General features: G+C 33.5%; 3 protein-coding genes across 3 annotated transcripts; 2 read left to right on the top strand and 1 right to left on the bottom strand.

Annotated features, from left to right (window-relative positions):
* Window positions 1–1,993: 1,993 nt before the first annotated feature.
* On the top strand, window positions 1,994–4,385 carry LOC126721398 (G-type lectin S-receptor-like serine/threonine-protein kinase At1g67520). The gene is made up of 7 exons (XM_050424436.1): window positions 1,994–2,012; window positions 2,739–2,852; window positions 2,950–3,149; window positions 3,235–3,445; window positions 3,575–3,812; window positions 3,931–4,081; window positions 4,164–4,385. Exons 1-7 carry the CDS (start codon window positions 1,994–1,996, stop codon window positions 4,383–4,385), a joined length of 1,155 nt encoding a protein of 384 aa, XP_050280393.1.
* Window positions 4,386–18,345: 13,960 nt separating this feature from the next.
* Window positions 18,346–19,837, bottom strand: LOC126721396 (uncharacterized). The gene is made up of 3 exons (XM_050424435.1): window positions 19,704–19,837; window positions 19,250–19,606; window positions 18,346–18,940 (listed from the first exon to the last, which is right to left on the bottom strand). Exons 1-3 carry the CDS (start codon window positions 19,835–19,837, stop codon window positions 18,346–18,348), a joined length of 1,086 nt encoding a protein of 361 aa, XP_050280392.1.
* A 3,141-nt stretch (window positions 19,838–22,978) lies between these two features.
* On the top strand, window positions 22,979–23,926 carry LOC126721395 (uncharacterized). Its single transcript, XM_050424434.1, has one exon. It carries the CDS (start codon window positions 22,979–22,981, stop codon window positions 23,924–23,926), a length of 948 nt encoding a protein of 315 aa, XP_050280391.1.
* Window positions 23,927–25,466: the final 1,540 nt, after the last annotated feature.

Raw genomic sequence — 25,466 nt, 5'->3', positions numbered from 1 at the left:
CTTTTTGGCCTTTATATGCGTGTCTTCCACATTCTTAATTCCTTTAGACTAGATTTTAGTATGAGTTTTGGAGTCCTAGAAAAAAAAGAAATGTCTCATGAAAAAACATGTCATTGATGATGCAATTTATATAACTATTGATATCTATTTATAGGTATATATTGCAATATTTATGGTTTGCATTTATACAATAAATGTGGTTGCTCATTTCCATTATTGTTGCAACCCAAGATAGATTTCTACTTGTACTTCTTCTTTTTCTTTTCGCATTCATATATGCGATGTTTACAATTACTTGATTCCAAATAAATTTGTCCTTTTCAAACTTCATCCCATCTTAATAATTAGTAGTTAGTGATTGTTAGTTTATTAGATTATTTGCTTATGTACAGTTTTTAAAAACATCACTTACGACTGTACTTCAACTTTCAACAATAACTTTTTCTTAATTAAATTCATAAAAACCATTGTGGGTTTTGTTTTTATATGTTTGTATAATGTTCTCTATCAGTTTATAAAGTTTGTTCATAAAAATTTTCTACAAATGAATTAATAGAGAGATTAGAGAATGAGTTGAAGCTTATGCAAGCATATGACCAAAAAGTTAGTTTTTGTTAAATTTATTTGTTTTACTTATATGTAATAAAACAGAGGATTATGAGCATTAGAGATCTAATAAGATTATCAAATAGTCATAATATAATTGTAGGATAGCTTGTGTACCTGGAATTTGGTTCTCTACAATCCATCTATTTAGTTTGGTATTGGTCTTTATGACATTCGGAGAATCTTGATACCAGAATTTGTGTTAAGTTTCAGTTTTAAGTGGAACGTGAGCCTAACTTGATGCAAAATATGTATTCTTGCACGATCAATTTCCTTGTACTTATTGTAGTGTGCATATATTGTAACTTTTGATATGAAATTGTTGTTCATTTTTAGACACAGGTTTATATATGGCTCAATTTCAAGAATTATGTGTCATTCCTATTTGGTGATCCTCTATTAAGCAAATTCAGCATATTGAGAATTTTACATCACTTCAAAAGGGTTAACATGTCATTGAAGTGAATATTATGTTCTTCAACATTTTGAGAGCATTTCCAAGCCTGAAGATAATTTATAAAATGTTTTTTTTAATGAAATCAACGATTTAGTAATCTTTCTCTAATCGTATTTATTACATTATTTATGATGAGAAAAGTGTATTTTTAAATGGCACTGTGAGATAAATTTTATACTTTTGACCAAACTTATTATTATTATTATTATTAGATTGGAGAGCAAAGCGTATTTTTAATTTCTCATATTTAATAGCTTATCCGTGCATCGCACGGGTTGGCGACTAGTTAAAATAATAAAGGAAGAGAGATAATTTGATATTTTTAATTGAAGGAAGAGGGAGAATCTTAATAAAATATTGTATTTTATTTTTAACAACTTGTTATAGTCAATGGGTATTTAAACTAGTTTACTGTAGTTACAAAAAAAAATTTAGTTTTAACTTATCCAATAACACAGTTTTCTGGTTCTTTGGAGGTAAAATAGTTTTTTTTTTTTTGGCTAAAATACAATTACCATTGTAAATGTTTTTATTGTTTTTGTTAAGTTTTTAGGTTGGATAGTTGTTAGTTGAGCTAGGCTGGTTAGACTCATTGGATAGAAGAGGGGCTAAGGTTTGGGAAAATAGGGGCCCAACCACAAAACTGAAAAGTATAACAAGTAAAAAAAAAAAAAATTATTTGGGCCGGGGGTTGGGTCCGTTCCTGTAAACCCCTAACAACAATAATATAGATTTTTAATAGATAAAGAGATAAATAGATAAGGCAGCAGCTGTATGTTTCCTTGACATGAGCATATAAGTAGCTAGATAATTAGCTCACAAGTGAAACGACAGTAGTCGATCGTCATGGCTAACAACGTGATAAACATTCTCAAATTAGTTTTCTTTCTATTTTTCCCATGCTTGTTGTCTACTTCTCATGGCGTAAATATGGATAATCTTAAATCAGGTGATTCAGATCGAGCTCTCTCCAAACTTAAACTTCCTCAAGAAATAGCAGCTCTCTCTCTCTATCTCTCTCTCTCTACATATACACACACCGAAAGGTTTTTCTTTAAAAGTTTTGCCCCAGTAAGATATTCAAGTGTATTGCATCTCAATTATCTTAATTGACGTTTTATTGGAAAAATGTTTGTTACTTATAGATGGTACACAAATTAGCAATTGCTAAGGATCTTAGGAAATGTTGATCTTATTCAAGTTTTATGTGCCTTGTACTCTGGGCTTACACAAATTACAGATGAAACAAAAAATGAATCTAGGGCAAGAATTTCAAAACACAAACCATTAGTAAAATTAACTAAACTAAGGCTTGTCTAATTTTCTCTTTCACTGAGGTTACAAATACAAACTGTTAAAGATTTCTAAAATTGGTTAGATTGGAGCTTCATATTTTGTTATATTAATTAGTTACATTTCTACACCTTTTTAGTTAAGTTTTAGGTTTGAAGGATCTGAACTTTGCATGATCCCTTAGATTGATCTCTTTTGCTTATTATGCTTAAAACTCGTTTATCCCTTCGTAAGGGTACTCATCTTCCAAAAATTTATTTATTTTTTAAATGAAAATTTATTTCCCTTGTATTTGTAGATTTTCGATATTCAGTACAACTTGGATCAAAATCAGAAAATATTTTCTTATTTAATGATTATTAACACTGCTATATATGACCAGGTATAGGAACAAAGAAGTGGATATGCGTTGCAATTTTCACAGCCATTGCTCTACTCGTGATTGTTTTCTGCATATTGTGTTATCTACTCAAACAGAGAGCAGTTGTAAATCAAGGTGTGTATACATATATATATATAATATTAAAATTTATCAATTCTTGATTATTAATATGATATATGCAAATTATGATGTTCTATGGAAATTTAAACAGGAAGTGATGAAACAAACGGTGAAAATGGATTGCTTGCTTTATTGAGCTTGGACCCATCTATCAACATGAATGAAATTCTAAATGAATGGAATGATGGAGCTCGTTTCAGTGTTATTAGCTATACATGTGTCATGGCTGCAACAAACAATTTTTCATTAGAAAACAAGCTTGGAGAAGGAGGCTTTGGGCCTGTGTATAAGGTCACCTCTAAATAAATTTCTACATCAAGTAGTTTTGAGTAACTAACATTTAAGCTGTATTAATCTTTTTTAATCACCACATCAGGGAAAATTGGCAGGGGGGCAAACAATAGCTATAAAGCGATTAGGGCAAAATTCAGAACAAGGATTACTGGAGTTCAAGAATGAGCTAATAGTCATGCCTAAACTCCATCATGTGAATATTGTTAAACTTATTGGTTGTTGCATTCATGGAGAAGAGAGGATGTTGTTTTATGAATACATGCCCAACAAAAGTTTAGATTACTTTCTATTTGGTTAGAAAAACATTGACTTTTACTAGTACTTCCTGCACTTATTTTTCAAAAAAAAATTTTAACTTTATTATACTAATTTCTAAAAACTAGATTATTGATCACATCTATTTAATTGTTTATATTGGATAGATTCAAAGAGGAGCAAGTTATTAGATTGGAAAAAACGTTTCAACATAATTGAAGGAATCGCTCAAGGACTACTCTATCTCCATAAATATTCAAGACAAAGAATAATTCATAGAGATTTGAAAGCCGGTAACATACTCCTTGACCAAAACAAGAATCCTAAGATTTCTGATTTTGGCGTGGCACGAATTTTCAAACCAGATGAATTGGAAGCAAACACTAATGTAATTGTTGGAACATAGTAAGTTAATAATAAACCCCTACACTTGTGATGATTAAGTTCCTATTTTAATCTTACTATTACATGCGCTCAATTCAATCACTGGTGAAATGAAATATTTATTGTGTTTTTGATGTAGTGGCTATATGTCTCCTGAGTATGCTATGGAAGGGGTGTTCTCTATAAAATCCGATGTCTATAGCTTTGGAGTCTTGATGCTTGAAATCGTGAGTGGTAGAAAAAACAATAGCTTCTACCATGTTGACTACACACTCAATTTAGCAAGATATGTATGTCTATTAAATTTAAGCTTTGGATTTTATTTATATTCATTGTTATGTGTGCTTCTAATATTGTAAATGATTTTTTCAGGCATGGAATTTATGGGAAGAAGGTCAAGGGCTAGAACTGATTGATCCTTCAATAAGTGATTCATGTGTCAAATATAAGGTGTTGAGATGGATCCATATTGGTCTCCTATGTATACAGAATAACACTGATGATCGGCCCACTATGTCAGATGTGTTATTTATGTTAAGAAATGATAGTACACCATTGCCTTTGCCAAAAAACCAACCATTTTTTTTTGGATGAAATGGCTTTAGGGCAATTATCCCCAGGTCCTAACAAAGACTCAAATCGTTCTTTTTAGTGGATTGCTTGTCCACTTCTGCTATGGCAGATGATATAGTAATAGAGAGGATAATTATCCTTTGTTATCTAGCTTTACCACTTCTGCTAGGTTCAGGTTTTTCTTTTCTCCCTCATTAACCTTCTTTGCATATATGGCCGTAATGGTGGCTCATAGTAGAGAATTGTCAATTACACCTTTCCCTGTAATTGTTGTAATATGAACTGCCTGCTTGAATCTACTCGGGATGTGTGGAGGAAGGATGTTAGCGTTGTTCTTGCTTAATGAAATTGGTATTTATCTAAAAAAATAAATCTTCACCTTTCAACTACGCTACATATTAGTGTGCAATTTTCTTAGTCATAGATATCATATATCTTTTTCTTTTTTTAACCATTTCTTGTAGAAAATTCGATTTCTTTGACGTATTGTTCAATTCCTCGTACATGAGAACAATATTTGCTAAAACAACACATGTTATTGCCAAGGGTTTTTTTTTTCTTTTTTTGGGGGGGGGGGGGGGGGGGGGGGGGAGGGGGTTTGTTGTTCAATCAATGTCACATTAATACTAAGATTGACATCGATATCATATATGTATTTTCCGATTTAAGTTATTCAACGTTAATTTATTACTAATATCACTACAAGAAAAGAGCCTACTAGCGAGGGTAAAATGCCCTCGCAAAAATTCAAATATCGTCGCAAAAGGTTATTAGTGAGGGTATATTTGCGACCATATTTGCTCTTGAAGGGCGTCATATTTGCTCTTGTTGCTAAAAGAGATTTTGCGACCATACCTTCACAAATAGATAATTTACGAGGGCAATCCACCGTCGTTATTGAACAAATCCACCCTCACAAATATATTACCAAACAACGAGAAAAGTCGACGACTTATTTTTAGCGAGGAGAAGCAGTCATCGTTAACAACTATTTGTGAGGATCTTCATACTCTCATAATTAATTATTTGCGAATTTCAAACTGATGACATACTTTTTAGAGACAAATAGTGTCATCGTTAAAATTTATTTGTGAGGGCTTTTAACCCCTCACAATTAGTTAGAAATTATAGTGGCGATCTTGAACTGTCACTTAAAACGTTTTTGCAAGGGCTTAAGTGGCGTCGCTATTCTATAAATCGCGAGGGACTTTGTCGTCACTATAAAGTTATTTATGACCAAATTTTTATGTCATCAGTCATTTTTGTTTAATATAATATTTCGAATATTTTATTATTTATTTATTTTTAAGTTATTTTATATAATTTTTGTTTAATTATCCTGTTACAATAGTATAATGATTACTAAAAATTGATCCATCGAAACATAAAACTTCTTATAAGTTCAAACTTTAAAATATAGAATATATAAAGAAATCCTAAAATTAAACCATGACATAAAATATTGTTTTAAACTTAAACAACTAGAATTATGACAAGATCTATATTAGTTTTCTTCTAAGTCACCCTCCAAGTTGTTTTCGACCTCCATGTTATTGTTTGAGTTGTCCTCTTCATCTTTGAAACATGAGTTAAAATGAAACAATTAAAGTGAATTTGTATTTGTATCAATGCTTCAATAAATAAGTACACATATTACTATATCAAATATAATCATATAATATATCATAAACAATGATAATAACTTTTTTTTTTAATTTAACAATAATAATAACTTAATTTGATTACTTAAACCACTATCAAAATTAAATATAAATTAAAATAATATAGCAATTGTGAAAAATGTGAACCACAAATAATGGTTAGAGAGAGTGCAAGAGAGACAAGAAAAAATGAAAGACATGTTGATCTGATTTGTACCCCAATAAAAATCATGGATAAGATTCAAATGAAAACAAGAACATGAAAATTTTTAATATTTTATATAAAGTAATTTAAACAAAACTACAATGTGTTCCATGGATTAGAATAAAAAAAGAGTTCAACAAGAAAATACTGTCATCAAGCTTACGTTTTCCAGGAAATATTTTTACCCTATATCTGAAAGATTATTCAAAGATCCTATAACCATATACAAAACCCATTAAAAATAAAATATAAACCATAAATTAGATATTGAAAAAAAAAATATTCACTCTAGCCTTGCCAAAATGATCCATAACCTCACACAAGAATATTAAATGAAAATGCAGAAAACCATAATGAGAGAAAGAGAAATACCTCATAAACAAACGGTAAATGTGAGAAATTTTAGGATTTAGCAGAGAGTGGTAACTAAAGTTACTGAACGTGTAGAAGATAATCTAGAAATAAGGAGGATTATGCTTTTAGGGATAAGCATGGAATATTTAAATTACGCGGTAAGTTTTTTTAAAATAAGATTAAGCAATAAAGGTTTTAACTAAAAGATAAATAGTAAGAATAATTGCAAAAAATCTCAAAGCTTTTTTATTAATCACTGAGAGCATAAGTTTTTTACACCCAAAGCACCTTAATTACTAGAACCCCAAGCTAGTAAACCTGTTTCTTTGGTCATCAATCTAGTTCTTGTTCTTGTAATCATACATATTAAATGAAGGAACAAGCACATTTCATGTTTAGATTTCCAAAAACTTGCAGATTATGTCAGATGGCACATAATGTAAGCTAACGGTAGATTTGTCAAAATTCATATCGAATTAAGAAATATAGGGCTGGGTTCATGTTACACCTAATGTAATTCTAAAAATTGTTACACCACCCATTAACTTATTATTGAATTCATATTTTGAAAATCGGATTACATGCTCTATATGTTATATATACTCTATATGTTCTTAACATGCATGCTAATTTTCATGCCAATCGGATGTAATTTACTATTTGGTCTTTAACTCATCTTTTATGCGTTATTTTAAACTACAAAAACTTGAATTTAGACAATTGATTGATGACATGCCTATTAATCTTTGATCACCTTGAAATTTTGTAAGTATGAAAAATATATGAAGATAATGTAATCTAAAGGCAGATTTATCAAAATTTACATCGAATTAAGAAATATAGGGTTGGATTTGAGTTCTACCTGACGTAACTCTAAAAAATGTTACACCACCCAATAACTTATTATTGAATTCATATTTTGAAAATCCAACCGTTGGATTACATGTTCTATATGTTTTTAACATGCATGCCAATTAGATGTAATTTACCATTTGATCTATAAACTCATCTTTTATGCATTATTTTAAACTACTAAAACTTGAATCTAGACAATTGATTGATGACATAGCTATTAATCTTTCATCACCTTGAAAATTTGCAAGTATGAATATATGAAGATAATGTAATCTCATGGTAGATTTGTCAAAATTTACATCGAATTAAGAAATATAGGATTGAATTCAAGTTACACCTGACGTAATTCTAAAAAATGTTACACCACCCAATAACTTATTATTGAATTCATATTTTGAAAATCCAACCGTTGGATTACATTTTCTATATGTTCTTAACATGCATACCAATTTTCATGCCAATCGGATGTAATTTACCATTTGATCTACAAACTCATCTTTTATGCATTATTTTAAACTACTAAAACTTGAATCTAGACAATTGATTGATGACATGGCTATTAATCTTTTATCACCTTAAAAATTTGTAAGCATGAATATATGAAGATAATGTAATCTCACGATAGATTTGTCAAAATTCACATCGTATTAAGAAATATAGGGTTGAGTTTAAATCACACTTGACGTAATTCTAAAAAATGTTACACCACCAAATGACTTATTATTGAATTCATATTTTAAAAATCCAACTGTTGCACTATATGCTCTATATGTTCTTAACATGCATGCCAATTTTCATGCCAATCGGATGTAATTTACCATTTGATGTTTAAGCTCATCTTTTATACGTTATTTTAAACTACAAAAACTTGAATGTGAACAATTAATTGGTGACATGACAATTAATATTTGATCACCTTGAAATTTTATAAGCATGAAAAATATATGAAGTTAATGTAATCTAACGGTAGATTTGTCAAAATTCATATCGAATTAAGAAGTATAGAGTTGGGTTCAAGTTACACGTGATGTAACTCTAAAAAATGTTACATCGCCCAATAAATTATTATTGAATTCATATTTTGAAAATCCAACCATTGGATTACATGTTCTATATGTTTTTAACATGCATGCGAATTTTCATACCAATCGGATGTAATTTACCATTTGATTTATGAACTCATTTTTATGCATTATTTTAATGGGAAGAAATTTTTATTCACCTTTGAGAGAGAGAGAGAGAGAGAGAGAGAGAGAGAGAGAGAGAGAGAACAAAAGGCTGAAATTCTTGAATTTTAGGCTACCATTTTGAAGTTGAAAGTGCTATCATTTTTTTTATGGGTACAATTGTTTAGAAAATAAGGATAAACCTTTCTGATATAGGATGTATATAAAAGGCTTTTTTTTAGACTGTAAACAAAAGGTTCATCTAAAGAATACAATGGGCTATATGTTTATGCATTTCTTTTTATTTTTCTTTGCATTTTAGAATAACTTTTATCTCAAAAAAAAAAAATATTTTAATGATTTTTTGTGAAGATCAATCGTGACCCTCACAAATAATTTAGTATTAGTAAGGGCATATTTTTAACCCACACAAAAAATAAACTTTTTGCGAGGTATTTTTATTGTCCCTTGGAAATAATTTGGTGAGAACATTTCCCTCCAAAAAAATTGACATTTTAATGATTATTTGTGAAGGTCGATCCTAGCCCTTGCAAATAATTTAGTATTAACGATGGTTTTTTTTAACCATCACAAATAATACACTTTTTGCGAGAGATTTTTAATTGTCCCTCGCAAATAATATGGAGGGAAAATTTCACTCCAAAATATTAGTATTTGTGACGGCTATAACACATAATTGCGACAACTTTTTTTGTTGGTTACAAATATTTCACATTTTACTAAGTATTTGCGAGGGCTTTATTTTGCCATCACAAATAAGATTTTTTGAGAGGGCTTTTTGGATTCGTCAAAAATTCTTGGTCACTAATAGGCATTTTATATATAGCTTATTTCTTAGCTTTTTTCTTGTTGCAGTTGTTTTCCATGTTATGGTTAATTTAGATTAGACCAATTTTGTTTATATTGTTTTGTAAATTATTATATTTTTATGTTTCAAAAAATATATCCAAAATAAATTTTTTTCCAAAATTTGATTGGAACAAGTTAGCCACAATTTTTTATGGGGAAAATAAAGTGCACATTATCGCTTTTTTTCTTCCTTGAGCAAATAAAAACAAAGGGCTAGCTGATGGGGGTGGAGGATAGCAAGAACCAAATCGCATTTATCTCAATAAAAAATAGCCATTAATCAACTAGAATTCATTGAATTCACAAAAGAGTTATTGAAATATCCACTAAAAAAAATAGAGGGACAAAAATATGAAATTCTACTAAACTGAATATTTCATTTTTGGTTACAAGCTTGAAACCCAATTTAAAGACTATAAAATTTGACCAATAAGAAAATATATTCTAAAATATATCACTATTTATATCTATCATAATGGAACCCTAATAGAAAAGCATTAAATACACCTAAAATCATAGAAATAATAATGCTAAGTCAAAATTTTCAAAATTTTCAAAAACTATATAATAGCATCAAAATAAATAACAAAAATTATTTTTAATATATATATATATATATATTGATAAGCTTATAATGTCCTTCACTGGCCATCAATGAAGGAGATCTGAAGGCAAAGGGAATGATTGGAAAACACAAGTTTCTAAGTTACAGATTGCAAAATCTTCCTATGGATTTTTTAGGCCACCTATTCTAAATTTGAAGCCAACATGTGTAGACACGTTTGTCCATTAATCATTGCATAGAACCTTTTTAGCTTGGCTACGGGAATATGCGGCACCTTCATCTACTTGAAAGAAGTTATTTGTACAGTCTCATTTGTTAATTATCTGCTGGAATATCAAGCCAACAAAAAACCCTAAAGGACTGCCATGTTCAATCCAACCTATCAATTACTCACTAAAGGCCAGACATTTGAGGAGAGCTAAGAATACAAAAAATATGCAAAGATTCTCTTCAGAACAATTTTTGTTCTTTCACTGCTTGTTTATTTTAACAAGATGGAAGATCTTGTTGGTAAATTTGGTTTTGTATCCCATACAAAACACACAGCGGAAGCAACAATCATGGATCTACTTCATTCATGAAAGATAACATGTAATCTTGAATTCTAGAACAAAGAATAGAAAGCGTACGTTGATGTAGTGAAATTCAAAACCAAGACTTGAGAATATCTTTAATCTTCATCTCAATTCCACATGGTGGCCAAGAAGTGTGGTCTCTCAATCAGTCCTTTTGTACATTGATTCTTAAAGAAAAATCCTTCTTCTTCTCCTTGTGGAGAAAAACTAAATTCTTTTCTTTTCATCATACGTACATACTAACTACCTTAGTTGTTACTTATTTAATAAATCTTATTAAATAAAAACTTATTATCTAATTGGGTTAGTTTTTTAGGCCTACCCAATTGGGCTTTAGTTTGTGGCTTGAGATGGTACCAAAGGGAACAAATAAGACTTTAATGAGCTTTTTTATCAACTCTTGACAAGTCCAAAGTTACTATTAATTATATTCAATACTACTATAAGAATATAATTGCACTCTAGGCCTTATTAATAAATTATATCACAAGACTTTATTATACATACAACCCCTTCATTAAAATATTCATAGTAATACAAAGTCATAAATGTTGATTGCTACTTTGAATATTACTACATCTTAATCCTTGAGTGCCCAGTTTAATTCTTTGTGTTATTCATCATATATTTATAAAATCAAATTTCATAAATATATACTTTAGTAACTCTTTACTAAAGTGGTTGGGCCCAACATTCTGAATAACCAAACCCATTAAACTTATCTTAAGGGAATATTTTATATATCCGTTAAGAGATTATGAATTCCATCTTGAGAATATATGTTCCATTAACACTATATGCGGCTACTCAACATACTGAGGTTTTGATCGTAACTTATAGATCTCACTCCTGATATATCAAAGCAACATATACCTCACGATCAGATCCATTATTCTCTCAGGATTTAGAGTTGATGTAAATAGAAGTCATGAGATTTATTATTCATTTGACAGTCGCTAAGTAAATAATAAATCTCACAGCAATCTAGTTCAATATGTCTTAACTCTTAAAACATATCAACATATCAACTAGAAGTTTTCACTTCCATGATCAAGACAAATCATCTTAGTTGATATGTTATAGTTTTCGCAGATGAAATGCCCAATTTCTTCACCAACTACGAACTAAAATTCTGAGTTTACAAAGAACTTGTGATTTATATCTTCTGTTACTTTTCACATAAATCACATACTATGCATCTCATGGACTAAAATAATGTCCCATTAGTTCATTAATAAATAGTCTCGTATACTTAAACAATTTAATTATTTACGACATGCCAATAAATTGGATTTTAAGGCATAAACCCTAACAGATCTTATGTGCACAAGAATGATATTATATTGGGGACTTAGATTAATTAGCTTTTTAGTTTTGAGAACAAGTCAATGTGAGTAGCATATAGCTCTTTTACCATGAAGCATCCTATAAAGAAACAATGGAAAACCCAAACAGTGAAATAGTCATATCATTCACTATTAGGATTATTGTGATCATTGTACGTGTACTTTCTATAATTACCTTGTGTACTTTAATAGTTGCTGCCATAGTGTGATAGTTGTTGCAATAGGATTCTGTTGGAGTTAGTTACATTTGTTCGTTTTTAGACCTCTTAACACAAGTTTTTTAACCTAGTTATTTAGCCAAGTGATTACATAGATAAATTATTCAGTTCTAAGTTAACAAATAATATCATATCATGCAAATAAAGCGAAAATATAAAGAACACCACGATATAATGACCTAGGAAAACCTAACCGGTAAAAAACCAAGGGAGGATTGAACCTAGTTATCCTCAAGGTAAAAACAGATTCACTATGAAAGAATTGAAATTTTTACAGTAGAACTTAGACCACTAACATCCTATTGATACCTCGAATAGAAAACTTACTACCATGACCACGTGACAGCTCCAAGCCCATGAACTACTTCTTAGATCTTCTTTAAAGTTCTTTATGCAGCAATTGAAGAGATCATCATGTTCTTGACGCAAATCTTGATCTTGACAAGTCTATATGTGTATATGAAGGTAAACACCTCTGAGATCTTACAGAAGATTCAACACACAACTCTTCTAAAACTTCTAAAATGTAGCTAGAGTTTTTCCTTTTATACTTGAAGTAAAACACTAAACCCTACATGTCATATGAGCTTGGGTTGAATTGAAATTTCTGCAGAAAATTAAATCTACATGAGTTTTGATCGATTGAGTCTAATTTTTTATTGATCCAGCCTTGCAGATTTTGTCCAATAAATCCTGCAATCACTCGATTCCAATTTTACATTAAATCACACTTTGAGCAAGCCTAAACCTAGACTCTATGTTTTGATCATGGTTTGCCAACATAATACATATTGAAGTTCTAATACATTAGTTCCTAAAGTCTTAGAACCTAACAACATTGATAGGTGATAGGAGTTAGTTAAGTTGGTTAGTGACAGCTGGTGACAACTGTGAGTAGTTAGTTAGTAACAGAGGGTAGAGTTAAGAGAGTGGTATAAAAATAGCAACAACTTGTACCAGAATTCAATTAAACAATTTATGACTCAATACTTTCTCTTTGTTTCCACTCTTTCCTTCAATTCTTTTTGTTCTTAGGAGGCCTAGCTAACCTCGAAACTAGCTACAATCATCCAATTCTTCTTGTTCTTTACTATCATTGAGCTTCCAGTTGTGATAAAAGAATAAAGCTTTAAAGCCTGAGAGCCTTCAAGGATCTTAGTTGGAATATAACACTTTCAACTTGTTTCTCATTTTTGATAAGCACACAGAATGGTAATATCTTTTCGTTTGATTGGTTGCTAGAGAAAAATATCATTAAGAAAGCATTTCCCAATTTCCATCCAATATCATCTTTAAAAAAAATATATATCATCTTTTAAAAAATATATATATATATATATATCCATGAGAATCACTTTATCATTCTCATGTCTTCTTTTTTAATTTAATAAAGGATTAGAATGTTCCAAATCCCCTATGGAAATAGTTTATTATCTTTTAATTTGAGCTATAAGAGAATCATCCATTTATTATCTTTGCTTATTGTCATTATTCTTCTCTTTTTTTCTTTTTCTTTCCTTTTTTCTAAGCCATATAATTTTTTTCCCATGATGTCCTTATAGGAATTTTCGCCATGCCCATGGTCTTTTCCCCTATCTTTTGCCTAGACCACCCTTTCGGGTTTTCAATCTAGCGGGGTTCTTTTGCCGTAGAATTTAGTTTTGGGTATTTTGGTGGGTTGGTTTGATTTACCTAATTGGGTTAGATTTGGTTTTAATTAAGGTTTTGATTTAGAATTGAATTTTATCAATGGTCGAAAAGCTGTAAACCCTAATTTGCATTAATCTCAAGCTTTGTTTGGTTGGCCTCACCAGGTCTATCTCTATGTCTCTTCTTCTAATTTTTAGATTCTTACTGTTCCATTTTTTTCTTTATAGGATATATTTTTTATGGTGGAATGTTTGAAATAAATAACGGAAATCAGCAGGCTCTAATAGTTCTTCATTGGATGTGAAGAGAACAGAGGGAACCCCATTGCCCTCAAAGTGTTTGACAAAGTGCTGCGTTATAATCTTTAATCAATTCAACTTTTTTTGGCTATGTGATAACATAATTATAATTTTGATTATCAAATATAGAAGTTGAATGCTTTTGTTAACTGTGTTAACTGTATATGATGCCTTAGATTGATTGTATTTTATTTGCATTATTTGTTTGAAAGGTAGTTGTAAGGTTGAATTTATTCAACCATCTAATTGGCTTTATTCCGTGCCAAATTTGCTTGTAATTCAGCATTTAGTAACCCTGTATTTAGGTGGGATTGTTGTAAGGGTAGTGAGTGAGATAGAGTGAAGATTGCTCAAGAGTGTGCAAGAAAACAGAGTGTCGCGGCTGGGACTCGCGGGTGGACTCGCGGCTGCAAGTCGCCAGTAGCTGCACACGTGCCAAGCATGCTGGAAGATGAACAGTCATGCTAGCTGGAGCACTACAGGACAAAACAGGACAACTGGCCATACGGTTAACTCGCGACTGGATCTCGCGACTTGGTCAAGCCGCGAGGTCAAGCCGCGAGCCACCCCTGTTTTGGAAAAACCTGACGTTTCACTTTCCTCTTCACTCCAGTATAAATACCCTTTTAACCCACGATTGAAAGAGAGCTTCCAGAGAGAATTTTGAGAGAGAAACCCTAAAGAAAAACCAGATTGTTTCACCCACAATCTCTACCTTAGAGTCTCATCAAATTCCCTCACTCTCTTCCTCTCCATTGTCAAATCCTTGAGAGGCATTATACCAAACCTGGTTCTCACCATCATCATCTCTGTGAGACAGTCGTTTGGAGTTCTGGGAAGCAGTTAGGAAGGAGCCAATCTTCATTGGTTGATGCTACGGTGTAGTAGCGGAATCCGGAAAGCTAGAAAAGAAAAAGGTTCGGCGCAACCTCGTTGGAGCAAGAAGCTTGGAGGGCTTAGGTGCATTGGGTAGATTAGGCTTGGAGGGTCTATTGCTGTCCTTGTATCCCAACTGTATTTTCTAGTGGATTAATTACCGCTTGGAGGGCGGCGGAGAGGTTTTTCGCCGAGGTCTTCGGTTTCCTCTTCGATAACACATCGGGTGTTATCTCTGTGTTTGCATCTTCCTTCCTCTCTATCTCTGCCTTTACATTATCTGCTGTGGTTTATTTTGTTATGGCTTAGATAGTTGTTTAACCAATTCCGTATTATAGCATATGTTAAGTTTCCGCACACTAGTTGTTTGACATATTGCTTGTGTTGGTTAAGTTGGTTTTTGGGGGTCTAAACGTTCAAAAGTGTTTTTGTACACGTTTTTGAACTTTCAGTAGTATTTGTAGTTTTTTTTGCGGGGGGGGGGGGGGGGGGGGAATAGAGAGAGATTTAATTTCATCAACAAAAGTTCTCACTTTTTAATAACCTATTATTGGGAAAAAAAAAATTCTCTGGTTCCCCTTAACTTATAAGATTCTACTGTAGTCGTGGCTATCACAATTAGATTACAAAACTAATTTATTACCAGTGCCGGGTATTAGTAGATGGAATACATCACCTTTACCTGCTATATGGTTTAAAGTATATTAGGTTGTTCATTTTCTGTAAAATATTGATATTGTTTGTTTAGGAATTTTTATAAAGGGAAGTTCTGTGCAAATAATTGCATTTACTTCAAAAAAATTAGGACTGTTAGTTGTGTCTTGATTTGCTCTTAAGGTAGTCATTTTTTATGTTATTTTTTCGAAATAGATGTTCAGCAGGTGATCTTTGCTATGCAAGCTTCAAACTCCAAATTTTAAAGCTATGGACTTTTAGTCACTTCTATTTTAATATTTTATGCTTTGTTACCAAGATTGCGTTAGTGGAAATTCAATTTCATTCCAACCAATCTATTTTGGGTTGCTGCAATGTTAGCTAATTGTGTAGGGTGAGGTTATCTTCATTTTCATGATTTCTCTTTTTTGTACAATGTTACAACATTATGTTCAAAATCCTAAATTCCTTGATGTGAGACTAGCAACTTTTCATATGAAATTCAAGGAATCTTGGAAATTTTAAATTAACATAAAACATGTAGCCCAAACAAGATGTTCAAACTTATAAATGTTCCATCCCATCTCTCTCTTTTTGTGTCATTGCTTTGGGTTTTTCTATTTTTTTTTATTTTTTTATATATTTTAATTTTTTAATTTATAATAATAATGAATTTTTTGTTTGGGTATTGAGAAATTGTAGGAATCAAATTATGAATAATTTTGGGTTTTTATTTAGTGTGTTTGGGATTCAAGAATCCTTATATAGTGGTTTTATTTGTTTTATTATTTGATTGGTGTCAATTTTGATTTATGGTTATGTTTTTCTTGACTTTCTATCTAGTGGGTATTAAATTTTCGTGATTGACTTGAAGAATTGGATCATTTTCTGATGTTGGACGATTGTTCATGTGTGAAAAATTCCAATCTGATCTTTTTCGAGTTTCAATTTTCTTTGATTGATATGGATTGTAGTGACTTCTTCAAGTGAATTTCCAAATCATCCATACAGAGGTTCTACACTCTTTTTTTTTTTTTTTTTTAAATGTTATGCGCATTCATTAATAGTGACTTATTGTGTATGATTAATTCGTATATTCTGATGTGATTTCTGTTTTATAGGTTTTGAGACTATCACATACATGTTACAGGTATACTTTGTCTTAAAGCTATTCAATTACGTGATTATTAATTTATAGTCAGGTTTAATTGTAAAGAAACTGAAGTTGAGTTTGATTGCTTAGATATGAAAGCATTTTTTTTTTAACTCTTTGCTTTCTCTTTGCCCATTAAACAATAAGTTTAGGGATAGAAATTTTTTTTTAAACTATTAAATTCCTAATTTGTAGATTTTAATTTTGAAGTTAGATCAAAAGTTGCACTTATCAAGTTCAAAAAAAAAAAAAAAAAAAAAAAAAAAAAAAAAAAAAGATCAAGAGCTTCATATTGGGAACAAAAATTCAATTCCACGTTTTTACATTTTGTCTTAAGTGTGTGCTTAATTCTTGATATATTATTTTTCTTATTTGGCATGGCAATGCTTTAGATGATGATTTTCAAACCACAGATTCATATCTTTTGATTTCGACGATGGGAATGATGGACCATATGTAATTTAAAGTTTTTGGTGTTATCTTTAATTTGACTTACTAAATTCAATTGTGGATTAGTGAAACTAAAGAATATGATTTTTATTCTATTAAGTGAACATTTTCATGTGGAGGCCTTCATTATTGTCAACGAAGTTAATAAGTTATTTTCTTTTCCAAGCCATATAAACTGCACTTTTGGGAGATCTAGGGTACCATGGAAAAGAAAGAACACTGTTAGGGGCCTACAAAACAACTTTATGTCTCTCTTTGGGACAATGATTTAGCTTTGCCTTGAGGTTAATAATGAGATTACATCATACAAAGATACTATTGTATACAGTAGTGAAGATTTCCAACCATGATAAGCGGAAGCATACAAGCATAAACAAATTATTTTTGTATTTATTTGTATGTGAGTTTTTGATGTTATATTATTGCAATTTTAATGTGGAAATTGTTATATGAACCTATGGTATAATCCTCATGTTATACAAACATTGATTTATTTGTTCGGTTACTATAAAGCTTGATTTATTTGTTCAAATATACTATGGAGATAACATATATAATATTATATCATGATTAATATGAGATTAATTGAAATTTTATTTATTAGTGCTTAATAAAGAAAAAAACATGTGCTTGTTCATTTAGACCCCTTAAACAAATTGTTTAACCTAATATATTAACCAAGTGATAACTTAGGTTTATTATTCAGATCTAGGTTAAACAAGCATATATCATATCATGCACAAAAGCGAAAAAGTAAACAACACCACAATATGATGACCTAGGAAAACTAATGAAACGAACCGTTTTAAGGTAAAAACCTGGGGAGGATTTGACCTAGTTATCCTCAAGGTAAAGTAAATCCACTATAAGAGAATCAAAGTTTTTACTATCAGATTTAACCCTAAATCTATTGCAATCTCATGTAGTAACTTATTGATATGACCACATGCAAGCTTCGAATCCACGAACTCCTTCTCTTCTCAGATTTATACCAACACAAGCCGCCTTTCTTGTGACTTAAAGATCCCACTCAAAGGTTTCAGATCACCATCAGTAATGATCTTAATGTAGCAACTATGTTCTCTCAATTCTTGCTTAGCCCTTCTCCATCATCAACCATCTCTACCTTTGTTATAGCATAATCAATTTCTACATTGATGGATTCCATTACCGTCTTTGTTCTCTTGTTGAATACTCTATTTGCCCGACTAGTAGTAGAATACTTGAGGAAGATGCCTTTATCACTTTTTGCATCAAATTTTCCAAGGTTCTCCCGATCATTTAGAATGTAACGCCTGCTTCCAAACACTCGTAAGTACTTCACTTTCGGCTTCTTTCCATTCCAAATTTCATAAGCAGTCTTCTTTATTCCCACTCGGAAGAATATCCTATTACCAATGTGACATGAGGTGTTCACGGCTTCTCCCCAATTTTTGAGTAGCATAACTCTTGCCATTTCTTGAATCACCCGATTTTTCCTCTCAACCACCCCATTTTGTTGAGGAGTTTTGGGGGCTGAAAATTCCTTTTTGATCCCATTCTTCTCACAAAATGAGTCAAATCTTGAATTCTCAAACTCCTTGCCATGATCACTCCTTATCTTGACAATCGAAACCCCTTTCTCGTTTTGTAGTCTCTTGCATAGAATTTCCAATTTCTCACATGCTTTCGATTTTTCTCTAAGAAATTCAACCCAAGTGTATCTTGAGAAATCATCAACAATGACCATAATGTACATCTTTCCTCCTAGACTTTCAGTGCTTGTAGGCCCCATTAAATCAATATGAAGAAGTTCTAAACAACATGAGGTAGCAATCACATTCACCTTGTGATGACTTGCCATTGTTTGCTTTCCCATTTGGCATGCACCACAAATTGTCTTCTCTACCTTTCCAAACTTTGGAAGTCCCTCAACAGCTTCAAGTTTAGATACTTTAGCTACTTGTTTGAAATTTGCATGCCCAAATCTGTGATGCCAAAGTTCCAACATGTCAACACGAGCACTTCTACAGGAAATTGGTGTCGTAGGAACTACTCCATAGCAATTGTCGGTAGTCCTATTTCCTTCCAAGACTTGAATCCCTTCTTCATCAATGATTATGCACCCCTTCTTTGAGAATTGAACAAGGAAGTCTTCATCACATATTTGAGTGATGCTTAAGAGATTTGCCTTCAGCCCTTTGATGTATAAGACATCCTTTAATAGGGGTAATCCCAGTATCTCAACAGTCCATTTGCTGAGAACTTGAGCATAACTCCCATCGCCAAATGTCACATAGTTACCAACATTCTCTTTGAGTGACTTAAACAATGATTTATCTCCTGTCATATGACGAGAACAGCCGCTATCAAGATACCATAAACATGAATTAAATACCTTCAAATAGACTATTGTGTAAGATGTGATTCTCATTTTCAAAATATTTCAACATGTGAACAAACATTCTAGCATGTTTCTTTGTTTTTAATAACTCTAGGAGTTCATTGTTAGGACACCCTTCAAGCATACTCATAGAGTCATTATCACAAACATTTAAACCACAATTCAGCATAGCATTTTCCATAGCTTCATCCATAGCTAAGGGGTCTAGGATTGCACTTAGGTAATTAAACCACAGCAAGTGCACCCGCTCTGATACCAAATGAAAGTTCAAATAGTGTGTAAAACACCTATGAATGTTTAGACCCCCAATTTACAAAATACCAACACAAGCTTATAATCAAACAATGTATTTGTGGAATATGAAAATAAGCTAAAACAGAATTGGTAAAACAATTTAAACCGAAATTAATCACAACCACAACCATAATTAAAAGGTAAAGATTAAGGGAAGAGAGATGCAAACACAAAGACAACACAACGATGTGTTATCGAAGAGGAAACTGAAGTCCTTGGCAAAAGACCTATCCACTACCCTCCAAGTGGTCAATAATCTACTAGAGAATAAAGTTGGGATACATGAATAGCAGAAGACCCTCCAAGCCTAATCTACCTAGTGCTTCAACTGGGTTACGCCGAACCTTGTCTTCTTTAGCTTACTGGATCCCGCAATAAGCCCATTGCATCAACCAAAATGAATTGGTTATTTCCGAATTGCTTCCCAAGTACAAAAATGCCTCCTCACAGATATGGGTATGGTGAGATAAGGATTTGGCTAATGTACCTCTCAAGGATGTAACAATGGAGAGGGTGAGAGTAGAGGAATTTGGAGAATCAAAGGATGAATATTGTGGATGAGTCAATCTTTTTTTTTTTTAGGGTTTCTCTCTCAAAATTTTCTTTGGAAGCTCTCCACATTTCGTGAGTATAAGGGTATTTATAGTAGGGTGAGTGAGGAATGCGAACAGGTAGTTTTCATCAAACAGGGCATTTTAGCAACTTGAGCTCGTGATTGAAACGAGAAAACAAACCCTACACATACATGTCAGCATCGGCCAAAAATCAAATCTGGAAATCTGAATTTCGTAATTCTCGATTGATCGAGGAGGTGTTGAGCAGGTGTCGAGGGGACAGAAATTTGCTCGATCGATTGACCTAGCTATCGAGAGATGTCGAGATTGTGATAAGAAGCAACTGAAGAGCTCGACAGATAAGCCAGGTGTCGAGAGGTGTCGAGCAGTTATTGAGAATTCAGTACTTTCTCACTTGATTCTTGGACAAACTTGCATGGCTTTAACACTTGAACTTGAAACAAGGTTTCTTGAAAAATTAAACGTATCCTAGATCTACCCAAGTACAAGTGCGTTTTGTCAAAAGATTAGCCAATTACATAAAATAGTGACATATGTTCCTAACAAGTGAATCACATATGTCCTAACAATTTTGATATGGACAGAACTTAGTGGACAGATTAAATAAAATTTTTTATCCACCTTATGCAGCAATTCTTCACCTTTCTCGCGTGAAAATATGAACTATAAGAAAAAGTGAACTACGGAGTGTGGGTCAATTGTAACCGACCAAGTTAAAGTTTTGAGACCATTCCCAGTCTCGAATAGGCCTATTCAAGACTGGGAATGGTCTTAAAACTTTAATAAACCCTAGGGTAGAAAATTAAGAAGGGAATATTTGAATCCATTGGCCTTCGTTTTTTCCATATTGACTTTAATAAAGGCAACACTTCCCCTGTTTGGAGAATTAGTTCACCACGCTAAGGAATTCATGGTAAACCTAAAAAAATTATAAAGAAAAGATGGAATCTTACAAGGAAAGCTAGCTTTTAATCGCGTAATCAATGTACATAAAAGTTTATCGTTTTTCTCTCTTTTATATTTTTATCTAAATACAAAATTAATAATTAAGATAATCATAAAAATGTATTTATTGTTATTTTACTTATTTATGAAATTCTATATTCTAATCATTCAAAAAGAAATATGATCTGCCAAGAATTCAATGAAAAGTTCAAAACAAAAGACAAAACTCTTGTCATTTATCCCTTCTAACTCAAAAAGCTTTTAATTGATACTATGTGTTATTTTTCTATTTATTTAACAATAACTCTATAGCTACAAAGTATTTCACAACTATGGAGGTGGCAAAAGGCACATGGTATATTTTTTTTTTCTTTCTTAAATTTTTTTTATTATTATTTTTAAATCACGCTTTGCCACTTAACAAGAAATTTTTGCTTCCTCCCTTTAAACTATATGAAAGTGATAATTGATAAAAATATATATAAACTATGAGTAAGGATTGGATCTAATGCCTAATTACACTAAACCCATGCAAATGTTGACTCAGAGCCAACGTTATTAATTTTAAAAACCTAAGAGAGATTGATAAGGGTAAAAATGTGAATGTGAATACTCATGAATATAGTATCATGAAGCGACGTTCAAAATAGACCCGTCGGCCTCACTTGTCATAAATGGCAGTCAAGCAGCTTTAGGACGTCTACAGCTTTAGGAAGACGGGGTTAACTTGTCATAAATGGAAAGCTGACACTACTAAGCTGAAGGGAATAGGCGAAGCTGACAACCCCGGTGAGGGAGTAGTCAGAGTTGATGACCTCAACGAGGGAGTAGGTGAAGCTGACGACCCCGACGAGAGAGTAGGTGAAGTTGACGACCCCGACGAGGGAGTAGGTGAAGCTGACAACCCCGACGAGGGAGTAGGCAAAGCTGACGACCCCGACGAGGGAGTAGGCGATGCTGACGATCCCGACGAGGGAGTAGGCGAAGCTGACGACCCTGACGAGGTAGTAGGCGAAGCTGACGACCTTGACATGGCCTTGCTTGGTCTCCACGTTTGCATATATAAAGAAATATCTTGCGCCCCATGCTTGGTGTTAATCAAAAAGTCTTCTACAATGAAAGGATTTCAAAAAATATGCTCATGAGGATTCCTATAAGGAAAAGAACTCTACACTAAGGAGGAGAGGTCAACCCTTTACTACTATAAAAAGCCCCAATACCCTCACAAACGGAGGTACGCATAATTGTCCCCACTCTAGCACTTTAGAGTTGTGAGAAGTTCTAACTTGACCTTCGGAGGTTATTTGGCTAGCACCACACCGGTGCTCTCTGCGAGGTTTTCTCTTTTTGTTGTGCAGGTGTTGTTTTGAGTGTGGGAGAACCATGCGACTCACTAGTGATTTTTTCGGCATCATCAGTTGGCGCCGTCTGTGGGAAAACTCGTTTTGTGCTATTCTTAGCAATCTAAAAGCCATATGAATGCTTCCCGGACCAAGAGTTGCATTGTACTTATTCGCTTGATGGCAACCACCAATAACATTCAAGGAGACAAACCATGCCCAACTGCCCTTGAGAGACAAATTCAAACTCTCACCGCGGCTGTGGAGTGCCTCACTCAACAAAACCACGATTTGGAAGAGCAGTTACGCCAAAAGAACGCGGGTCACGACACTCAGCAAGAGGACCAAGAAGGTACCAGTGCTAAGCGAAGGGACCAAGAGGGGCCGGAAGGTAGTATTACCCCAAGCAGACCAAAGCGACAAGATATGAGCCGTCCATCCGTCACAGATATGGCTCCACCCCATATTGTCATGGAGATGCAGGCGATGAAGAAACAGATGGACATCATGATGAACGCCCTCAAAGGATGGGTGTCCAGTGACCTTGATGATCTGGTCCACCGAACCGACTCACCATTCATCACGTTCGTCAACTCCTTCCCCCTTCCACCAAAGTTCTATATGCCACAGGTGGAAAACTACGACGGAAACAAAGACCCTCTAGATCATTTGGAGTCCTTCAAGACCTTGATGCACCTTCAGGGGGTACCCGACAAGATCATGTGCAGAGCTATCCCCACCACGCTGAAGGGTCCTGCAAGGATATGGTTTAGCAAGTTGACGCCTAACTCTATCAGTACTTTCAAGGAGCTAAGCGCCCAGTTTGCTTCGCATTTCATCAGGGGACACAGGTATAAGAAGTCTACAGCATGCTTGATAAGCATTAAGCAGCGGGAAGATGAGACGCTAAGGTCTTACATAGCATGCTTTAATAAAGAGGCGCTTTCAATCGATGAAGCTGACGACAAGATACTTGTAGCCGCTTTCACAAATGGGCTGCGGAAGGGTAAGTTCCTATTTTCACTATACAAGAACAACTCGAAGACTATGTCGGACATGCTTTACAGGGCAACCAAGTACATGAATGTTGAAGACATGCTTCTGACTCGAGAGAAGAGAGAAAGGTAGGAGGATACGCGACAGGACAAAGGGCGGAAGATGGCAAGAACTAGAGACGCTGGACAGACAGAAGCTACACCACCCATGGAACACCAAGCACCTACAGAAGTACTACCAGTAAAAAGGATGGCATGAAGAGTAGCATCCCTTTATTTCTAGTTTACCTTAGTGAATTTTAGCTATACTCCTCAGTTTTTCTATTTACTTTAGTTTTTGCTACAATAACTCTTTTAAAGCCCAAAGGGCAGGTCTTCGTTTTCTTTTTAAGAACTACTTTTTCTATGAATACATGGTTTATTATAATAAGAGGAGCTTATTTGAACATGGCCAAAGTCGCCTACAAGTGAACGGTCACTACGCTAAGTCACCTACGGGTAGACGCATGGCCAAAGTCGCCTACGGGTGGACGGTCACTACGCTAAGTCACCTACGGGTAGACGCATGGCCAAAGTCACCTATGGGTGGACGGTTACTACGTTAAGCCACCTACGGGTTGACGCGTGGCCAAAGTCACCTACGGGTGAACGGTTACTACATTAAGTCACCTACGGGTAGACACATGATCGAAGTTGACTATGGGTGACTGATCACCATACTATGTCGCCTACAAGTAGATGACCAAAAAGGTGACGAGGCACCAAAATTTAGTCACCTCAATTAGTCCACGACCCCAAGTGGACGACTCACAAGGTGACGAGGTACCAACACTTAGTCACCTCAACAAGTCCACAAAGTGGAGGAATCCAAGTCTATAAAGTAGACGACCCTAATATGTAGTCCATCAAGTGGACGACCTCATCTTAAGAGGATGAAATGTTATCAAGTCCATAAAATAGACAAGCTTATTAAGTCCACAAGATGGACGATTTCATCCCAGGAGGATGAAAAAATTATGAAGTCCATAAAATGGACACCAAGTGGACAACCATGTGTTATTAAGCCTGCAAGCTGGACGACCTTATTAAGTCCACAAGGTGGACGACCCTATTAAATCCACAAAGTCATTGATAAGTCCAAAATGGACAACCTCATCCTAAGTGAATGAAAAATTATTAAGTTCACAAAATGGACCAGTTTATCATTAAGTCTACAGATTGGATGAGTCAGTTAGTAATACCCACGAAATGGACGATTGCGCCAAGTCCCCAAAGTGGATGAGCCCATAAAGCTAACGAGTTCGTCCACCAAAGGATATGACTAATATTACAAGACGACGGTTTTAACATAAAAGATAACGAGATGAACAAGTCTATTAAAAAGACGAGTTGGAATTGTCCAAATGAAAAGAACTTAAACTCCATAAACCTGTCAGTTTAAGCTGACGAGATCATGGAGTGGGGGGCAGCTGATAAGGGTAAAATTGTGAATGTGAATACTCATGAATATAGTATCATGAAGCGACGTTCAAAATAGACCCGTCGGCCTCGCTTGTCATAAATGGCAGTCAAACAGCTTTAGGACGTCTACAGCTTTAGGAAGACGGGGTTAACTTGTCATAAATGGAAAGATGACACTACTAAGCTGAAGGGAATAGGCGAAGCTGACAACC

Source organism: Quercus robur, chromosome 4 (assembly GCF_932294415.1).
Source record: "Quercus robur chromosome 4, dhQueRobu3.1, whole genome shotgun sequence".
NCBI classification, from domain to species: domain Eukaryota; kingdom Viridiplantae; phylum Streptophyta; class Magnoliopsida; order Fagales; family Fagaceae; genus Quercus; species Quercus robur.
This window is presented reverse-complemented; position numbering and strand designations above follow the sequence as displayed.